The sequence below is a fragment of the Sceloporus undulatus genome, chromosome 2 (genome assembly GCF_019175285.1).
Source record: "Sceloporus undulatus isolate JIND9_A2432 ecotype Alabama chromosome 2, SceUnd_v1.1, whole genome shotgun sequence".
Classification (NCBI taxonomy): domain Eukaryota; kingdom Metazoa; phylum Chordata; class Lepidosauria; order Squamata; family Phrynosomatidae; genus Sceloporus; species Sceloporus undulatus.
The window spans coordinates 3,793,272-3,802,960 of NC_056523.1; the positions used below are offsets into that span (position 1 = coordinate 3,793,272).

The 9,689-nt window shown below is 34.5% G+C and overlaps 1 protein-coding gene across 1 annotated transcript; it reads right to left on the bottom strand.

Moving 5' to 3' along the window:
• Positions 1–4,110: 4,110 nt before the first annotated feature.
• On the bottom strand, positions 4,111–7,651 carry LOC121923121. Its single transcript, XM_042453257.1, has 3 exons — positions 7,444–7,651; positions 7,051–7,257; positions 4,111–4,686 (listed from the first exon to the last, which is right to left on the bottom strand). The coding sequence occupies exons 1-3, from the start codon at positions 7,649–7,651 to the stop codon at positions 4,196–4,198; spliced, it is 906 nt and encodes a 301-aa protein (XP_042309191.1). The 3' UTR covers positions 4,111–4,195.
• Between the last annotated feature and the right edge of the window lie 2,038 nt (positions 7,652–9,689).

Genomic DNA, 9,689 nt, shown 5'->3' on the forward strand with positions numbered 1-9,689 from the left:
AATATGTTTTAATATAATGTATATCAATAAAGCATTTCAACAAATGAATTCATAATGTTGGTCATCACTCATAGTGCCATGTTATGCCATGCCTATGATGGAAGTAACTATGGGAAATATAGTTATGGGAGGTGAAATCCTTTATTTCGATAACTAAACACTATTTCTTTGTTTGGTGACATGTCTGGGGGGACATGAAGCATGGCAAGACAAAGCATCCCTGTATACTTCGTGAATTTATATATTAATGAATATTTTTGTTTACTTTCATACATGGTGACGACTGTACACCGTGTACACACAGACACACAGACACATACAAAAAAAAACCACACACACACACACACACAATCAAGCCACAAAAACAATGGTGTGTGGACGTTTCCACATGTGTTGATAAAATGCTCCTAGGGACAAAGGGGGCAGAGAACAGAGAACAGTCCTCTCTTTAAAGGCACTCTCTCTGTCTGAAGGGCATCCTAGTGCCAAGATCAGTTAAGGGGGGGCCAAACCCCAAGGAAGGAGTCAACACCTCAAGGGCAGAGCAAGCATGTGGCTCACCTGGCTGCCATCTCCGTCACCAAGCCAAGATGAACTGTATTTCAAGGACTCCTACAGTTGAAAGAGACCCCCCAAGGGCCATCCAATCCAACCCCCTTCTGTCATGCAGGAATACACCATCCAAGCCCTCCCTGTGACAAATGAACATCCAGCCTCTGTTTAAAAGCAGACTAGGACACAATGGAGCAATGGATGCAAGCTCCATGAAAAGAGATTCCATTTTAACATTGGGAGGAATTTCCTGTGGACTCTTATCACTTACTAACAGTAAGAGTTATTTGCTTGTGGAAGACCTTCTTTAGAGGTCTTTAAGCAGAGGCTGGATGGCTGTCTGTCTCAAGGATGCTTTTGATGGTGAGTTCCTGCATGGCAGATGAAGGGGGTTGGACTGGATGGCCCTTTTTGGGGTCTCTTCCAACTCTAGGATTCTATGATTAAATAATTGCTTAAACTTTGCCCATTCCTCAGCTTGAGCTGCGAACTTTTATGCAAGAAAATTTTTTTGGGAAATCATTTCATACTGCGCTAGGACCCAAGATTCGAACAGTGATTTTTACAAGCAAGCTTTTTTACAGCAACTGTTATTATTTCTGGCACTTGGCATAAAATGTGATTTACCCAAAAAAAACTACATTGTTCTTCCTAAATCTATTGCAAGGTTCATCCTCTTACATTGCACAGCTTGCAGTTTAAAAAAAAGGTCCCATCATGTCGCTTTTGTTATTTGAGCGCTTTTTCCTTGTTCTACTTTGGCGACATATCTACCTCTTGCCAATATGCAATGCAATGTGTATATATATATATATGCAGGCAAACATATATACATAGGCGTGTTTTTAAAAACTTCGCCTATGGATGACCTTACTAGCAACAATTGTTTTTCACATTGTAATTAAACTTAGTAAGGGGGTACTTATATAGAAAGGAGGGCTTCCAGTATACAGCTATTAACATCCCTATTGAAATAAAGAACAACATTGTTTAAAACCTTTTTTTTTAACCTTTGGGAAAGGTATAAAAATGCAGAATCTGTTTATTTGCGCTCCGTGGGGTTGAGGAGATGGCGCAGGCACAGAGATATATGTATTGGCGCACAGAAGAAGTTCAAATTATGCTTGGCATAATTAGGCGATATAAAAAACTTGTGCCAATGCTTATGCAGAGCACTCCGCGGAAGAACTGCCACATTTTCTGCCGCGTGGCTTCAGAACTGCGGGCGAGTGGCTACCTCCGGTCATAACAAATGGCAAGGAGAAATTTTAAATGTATAAAAAGTTCATTTTATGCACTGATCGGTCGTTTTGGCCCTAATCCGCCCCCCCATGAGATCGCAAAAGTACAACATTTTGAGATTCTCAGAGAACTGTGGGAGATTGCAGGTTCACCTCATCCTGATGAACGTTTTCCTGCAGGTAAGTTTACAATCATTTACATTGATACTGATATTAATATAAACGACAATGTAACCGTAGATATATTCCATTTTACTTGAATAAATGTTCTTGATTCCTGACTTCCTCTGAGGCTGAGGCAGTGTAACTTGGCTGTGTGAGTATGTGTGTGTGTGTGTGTGCGCGCTTGCGTTGTGTCCCGCTTCCCATTTCCCCTCCTCCAAAACATAAGGACGGGCTGTGTAAGAGGCAAGCCTTGCCATAAACTTCCTCTGAGGCTGAGGCGGTGTAACTTGGCTGTGTGTGTGTGTGTGTATGTGTGCGTGTTTCTGTTGTGTCCCGCTTCCCATTTCCCCTCCCCCTTAACCCAAGGCTGCACCCTCTAACTAGACCCCTGTGTAGGATCAAGTCTACCCAAACATGGGGCACTTCCAAAACATGAACTTCTTCTGAGGCTGAGACAGTGTGTGTGTGTGTGTGTGTGTGTGTGTGTGTGTATGAGTGTGTGTGTGTGTGTGTGTGTGTGTAGAAGGACCCAGGTCCAGGGAAGCTGAGTCACTGAGGGGAGCATTTACTTTATATTTAAAAGTGGCTCTGACTAAATAGTCAGGCTGACCATAGCTGTTTTCTGAAAAAGGGATATCAATGGTGGTTGTAGGGGAATGTGAGGGAGGGGTACACCACAAAGGTGAGATTGCAACACCTTTGACTGGCGATCTCGCTCTTCCTGCCCTTTGTTACTCCCTGAGCCTAATGCAGAGTAAAATCAAGCCATCCCTTCCTCCATCCAACCCCAGGCCCATAGCAGCAGGTTTCTGAAAATAAAGGTTTCAGAAATTGCCAGACAGAAAAAAAATGTGGAAATTTCTGTGGTCATTTCCCAAAAAAATAACTTTTATTGTTTTTAATTTAATTACAGGAAGGCAATCTTCACCACCATCACCATTAGCAGCTTTGGGCAATAATCCTGCCAAAGATTGTCAAGGGAATCCAGGTAGGTAGGCTCTTGTGTAACACAACAGTTTGCAGTGCTGTTACCAAACAAGAATCATACTAATTTTATTAATTTGGAAATGAAATTTTATTAATTATCAGAACTTAAAAATATATATCAATTCTTCAGCAGTTCCCTAAGACTCTACAGCGGAAGAACCAGGAGAAGGGGCATCACGGGGCAAGTATTATTTACATCTAATGTACTGAATGCATGTTAATGTTATTGTTCATTTTTACTGCTGTTCCTGTGAAAGGTAGTCTTCAGCAGATGGAAAACCTTTTCCTTAATCTTTTTGGTTATAATTACAAATGTCAACGTACCTGTTCTGGAATTATGGGCACCACTGTTCGAATACATATTGCGGATTACTGTTCTGCTTCCTTACTTACAGTTCAATCTTATTTAATTATCATGCAATTATCAATCAGAAAGCATGTTTGAGAAATTTATTAAAATATGCATGCTAGCTTTTCAATCAAGTGGAATAAAATTGATTTACTAGCAGTACATTTGACAACTGCGGCATTCCATTAATGAATGTGATGATATATCCTATAATTATGAACATAAGTGATATATTTCATTATCAGTTTTAGAAAGAACACAAGAGGAACGGATATGTGCCTTGGAGGCCAAAGTACAGCTTCTGGAAACTGTGATGAGTCAGAGAAGTATGTATAGTAATACACATATGCAATGTGATAAATGGATAATATCCACTATAGTACATTAATTCATACCTTTTCCCTTTTCTTAGTGACACAGCTGGAGGATGTCAATGATCAGGAAATGTGTTAGCCATGGCTTTCTGCTTCACATTTTTTTCACTGTTTATTGTTATTTACTGATGAAACAGTTTATTGTTATTAGTTTCTTATTTTAATGCCCATCCTGCAGTCCTGGAGACAGTTTGTTTGATTATGTATTGGTTTGTAATTGAGAGTTTTTAATTCAGTATTATGATATTGTATTTGTTTCAAAATTTATTTTTTTATATATATTTTGTGTATGATATCTCGATAAAGAATTAAAATTTGTTTTGCTTTACAATTGAGTGCAATATTAATTTTTTGAAATAAAAAAAAAATTTCTTATACACACATTCCATTTCTTTGAACAATCCACAAAACATAAGCACTACGCTATTTTACGCAATCTTATACTATGTTTTAATCATACATTGCAAAGATTTAATTATTAACACATATATGTATTAATATTTAACACTTTTCTTCACTGCCAAATATTACGGTGAGAAGGGGACTGGCTTGCGAATAAGTCTTTGTGACCTTACTTTGGGCTCTGGCACCTGGATTCTCCTAGTACTTGCCTCATTATCCCTGTTGCCCACCAAAAATTCTTTTTTGTCAATATTCTTTTCAGGAGTGAGTTGCACATTCTTCTTAGTTCTTGGTTTTTTCTTAACCCATCTCAAAATCCTGACTTCTTTATTTTGAAAGTTGGCACAAGCCTCCTTGTAGATTGAAGAGAAATCTTCCAAAACAGAAATAAGCTTAATAAAATTATCACCGGTTTTTCGAAAATACATTTCCTTCCAATTCATCTCTTTTGCAAATCGATCATTGCTGTTTTCAATCATCATTTTAACATTATTTTGGGAACACTCAATCAATTTTTCACACATTTTCTCACAAGTCGATTTTTCCTGCCGCCTTTTAATCATTGCACGTCTCTCGGACGGCGTCAAACCTTGACGTTGACGGGCGGCAAAAGTAGCTGAAAATAGCGGGGAAAAATATTTAGACAGTGACTTCCTGCATGGTAACACAATATTTAAAAATTTTTCCAAATTCATGGGATATTACAGGCTGATCTGCCTATTTGCGAATTGTCACCAGAGAGTGATTTCCTGCACGGCAAAAAGTGTATATTCAGCCCCTTTGACAGGGCACAAAAAACAAAGTTCTAAAAGCCAGCTGCAGGCGTTGCTGCCCCTCCTCCTCCTAATATATATGTTTAATACATATATACATTTGCTATTGATCATATGTTTATTTATATATATGTATTTATATATATGTATTAAGTATATATTATAATATTGAAATATATATATATAAGCTGTATACATGTACATCTATGTATAGATTTATATATATAGAAGAATATATATATAAAAATTTGTATATAAATTTAGATATATATAAATATATATATATGTATTTTATATATATATAAATATATATATGTATTTACATGTTTCAAAAATATATTGTAATGAAATATTATATTATAAATAATTATTATATATGCATAAACATATATATATATATATATATATATAGAAATTTTTAATAATAAGTATTGAAAATAAATATGTGATATATGATACATTATATATATATATATATAGATATATAGATTAGTAATATTTAAAATATTTATATTGCTATATATATATTTATATATACATATATATAAAACTATATTACATTATATTATTATATATTATTTTACACTTTATTTATAGCATTATACATATATTATATATATATTTATTACTATATATAACCAGTAATTTTTTTTCATATGTTTGATATACGTAATAGGTTAGATGTAAAAATAAGATTTATATTGGTAATATATTTATATAATGTAAATATGTTATTAATATATATATCATATGAATTATAAAATAGATATATTAATTATATATTTAAAAATATATATATCTTATATTGCAATGTAATATATTATAATATAATAGGATTTAATTTACATCATATTTCTATTTTAATTTATTATATTTCCATTATATATTTATCTTATGGTATAGTTTATGTATTATTTTATACATTATACATATTACAATATTACCAGCACATATATTTTCACAATAATTCCTATTATTATCATATGTTTTATATAACATAATATTTTTCATAATATAATAATACATATATATTAAATGTATATGTTAAATATATTTTAAAATATATATTACATATACAATAAATATATATGTAATATTTTAATAAAATAATTTATTTTATTAATTAAAATAATAAATGAAATTTATTATTAAATTTTACAATATATTATTACATACATATACTTTTTTTAATATATGAATTTATTCCATTTCTTTTTTCCATATATAAAAATAAGAAATAACGTTAACAATGTAAAACATTTTAACATAAATAAAATATAGTATTATATTTTATGAATATACTATTACATACATATATTTTCTTAATATATGCCTTTAGTCCATACTTTTTATATATATAAAACTAATAAATAAAATAAATACTTTATAACATTTCCATATAACAATATATATGCTGATATGCATATAAGTATCTACATATATTACATAGTTATATGTGTAGTATAAGTTTGTAAGTATAAATTAAGAAATATTATATAACTATATATATAAGTATATAAGTATATTATATACTGCAATATTATTATATTATATACTACCTTATGATTATATATATATTGCTATGATATTCTAAAAATCAAAATTAAGAAATAATCTTTACATAAACTAACATAATTTTAAATGTACTCACTATATTGTGAATAATAATTTTAAGTAATATTTATAAAATTTATATACATATAATGTCATACATTATTTGCCGCTTTGATATTTGCGGATTTGATTCTTAATATTATTAACATTTTTCTTGCATTCTTCTATCAACAATAATTATCAACAAGAAGTAGATAGAAGTCTATCTGTGGCTGTGCTCTCTCTCTCTCTCTCTCTCTCTCTCTCTCTCTCTCTCTCTCTCCTCCTTCTTTCTAATTTCTTTCCCTGCCCCCATCCTCATGCAGATTACACTTCAGAGGAACAAGGAGAAACCCACCCTTCCTCCATCTTTCCACCCTCCATGAATGTACCTCTTCTTTCCCTGCCCCCTTCCTCATGCAGATTGCCCTTCTGAGAGAAGGGAGAGAACCACCTCCTCTACCAGTGGGGCCATGCCCTGAATGTTGTATCTCTTGCGCCTCCAGACAGCGATAGCTAAACAGCTGTTCTAAACTACAACTCCCAGCATTCCAGAGCACAGAGCCACAATGAATTTGTCCTGAAAACAAAATAGAAACAGAGCAAATTCTCACCGCTGGGTTTCACAGGTTGAAGATTGGGAAATTCACATTCATTGTTTTCATCATCAGAACACATATTAACATCTTGGCTATCCTTATGCTGAACATTTGTATTGCTGTTATGTTCACCAGTTTCTCCATCATCAAGTTGAATTTGAGTCATGTCAGCATCGTCATTAATTGACGTCAAGTTAAGCAGAAATGTCCCTGGTTGTACTTCTGCAACATTTAAATAAATAAATATTACAATTTATCTATAAATTAGTTTAAGAATGGATATTAAACAAGTAAAAAACCCTTTATATACAGGAACCTTTCAATATCTTAATTAAAGTGTTTGTAATGAAAAAGGATTAACAGAAATATTTAATTAACAAACAGTACATATAAAAATATCAAAATTACCTTGTGAAAATAAATCTTCTGAACCAGCACTGGGGCTAAAATCATCACTTGACTGGGTCTGAGGTGGCATCCCCAAAGGTTCCTCTGTGTCCTCCAGATGTCTGAACTCAAGACCGTTCCCTCCGGCCGCTCTTTTGGGTTCCACTGATGCGTCTCCAGCAAATATTTCCTGAAGCTCCCTATAAAATGGGATATTTATCGCACCCATCCCGCTTGTTCGAGATAGTTGTGAGGACTGTTTAAATGACCTCTTGAGCGATTTACATTTCGTCCTACATTCCAGAGAAGTTCTAGAAAAACCATGTTTACTGAGTTGAACTGCTATTTTTTTATAAACAGATATGTTTCTATGACTGCTATTTAGTTGCATCTGTATAGCCTGTTCACCCCAAATTGCAATCAAAGCCCTAGTCTCATCTATTTTCCAACTACTGTACATCCTCTACCGCCATTTTTAGAGGTGTTCTCCATAGCTGTTTATTAATTTTAAAATTGGTGCTGCCAAAGTTGCCAAAGAGGAACACAAGCGGCCAGCAAGCAAGCGTTGATTTAAAAAAATGGCTCTACAGAGAAGAGAGGGGAAGTTGGGGGAGGGATGAAAGGAGGGAGGGGTATACATGAAAGGTGAGATTTCGGAATTAAAAAATGGGTGCACGTGTGTATGTAGTGTGTGTGTGTGTGGGTGGGTGGGTGGGGGGGGGGGTGTTCTTAGATCTGCTCAGAAGTTGGAATACTGTACAGTAAAGCATGAGCAGAGTGCTTCAGAGCATGGTCAGACAGAATACCTACCAATCATTGCTTCAACAGCTGCGCTTTGCTGAATGCATCTGATGTAAACGCCTTCAGAGGAAGGACTAGTTTGCATCCATATTGTGGAATGCTGGGACTTGTAGTTCTTTGTGGCACCCTGCAGAGATGGCCAAACAGCTCCTCAAAAATACAAATCCCAAAGCCTGTAATAACCCATAGCTAGACCTCACTTTTGTGGTGCTGGCTCTAGTCTCTCAAAATTGTGGAACTTTGTTTGGACCACCACCCCTTCCCAAAATCCTGGCAATGGCACTGAGTCCACCCTTGGGCTCCGCCCTCCCCCCTCCCCATTCCTGATCTAAAAGCAGGGTACTTAAAGCTATTTTTGGACTACACTGCAAGGACCATTGTCTGTGGATGATGGGAGCAGTATTATTTATTTCTACCTTCAAAGCTTGATATAAAATGAGTCAACTTAAAGCATGTCTGGGGATGACTGTCTGTCTGTCTGTCAGTCTGTTTATGTATCAATGTATCTATCTATCTATCTATCTATCTATCTATCTATCTTTATATCTATCTATATATATCTCATGAATAGGAAACAATTACATGTGAAGTGAAACAGGCTGGCGTGGAAATTTAAATTGTGAAATTGATAATAGTTGCACAACTGAAAAATCATTGAGAACATTCTAATAGTTTATTGAAAATGATGATAAAAGGCCAAATACACAAACATAAGGCGAAAAGGCAGCTCGATATATATATAAAATCAACAGTAATAATATGTATATATGTATGTGTTATGAAGCGGGTGTGTATATGTGTGTATGTGTGTGTACACAAACACACACACACACACACACACACATATATATATACATACACACAATATACATATATACATATAAATATACATAAAAATATATAAATATATATTCATATATACACACATATACACTATATACACAGTGTATACAAATGGTTTGGCAAACTTCAAATAAGAAGAAAGTGTTTGTCATTGTTCCAGCCATAAGTGTTACATATTTGATTTTAAAAGTATATATATACACAAATCGTTCAAATTACATTTAAATCCATTTCAGTCAGATGTAGGACTGATGAAGGGGCCAGATTACAAAAATTATTTCCTTACCTTCGGAACCACAGACAAAGGAGATGAGTGATGAAAATGGCGACGGCCACGACGGATGGGGGACAAGGCAAGACGCCTCCCCCGAGCGAGTCCCTCCCGCTAAGCTCCTCCCATACAGGTAAGCCAATTCACGGTAAATTGTTCCCATTTAAAAATATATTGATTCCTATCCCAAATTAAGAACAAGTACTAGGGTCGACCCTAGTATTTTTTTAATCCGCGTTATAGGCATTTAACGCGGTTTATAAAAAGAACCGAGATAGGAATCGAATTCAAATGAGAACGCATGAGGGGTGCTCTAGAACCGTTCTAGGTTTAAATCGGTTTCAAATGAGAA

What these genes read in the sequence shown, in the direction of transcription:
- LOC121923121 (XM_042453257.1), bottom strand. Translation starts at nt 7,651, where the DNA reads ATGGGTGCGATAAATATCCCATTTTATAGGGAGCTTCAGGAAATATTT. An exon ending in AGAAGATTTATTTTCACAAG is followed by an intron (nt 7,258 to 7,443) that starts GTAATTTTGATA and finishes TAAATGTTGCAG; the next exon opens with AAGTACAACCAGGGACATTT. An exon ending in TCAACCTGTGAAACCCAGCG is followed by an intron (nt 4,687 to 7,050) that starts GTGAGAATTTGC and finishes CGCTATTTTCAG; the next exon opens with CTACTTTTGCCGCCCGTCAA.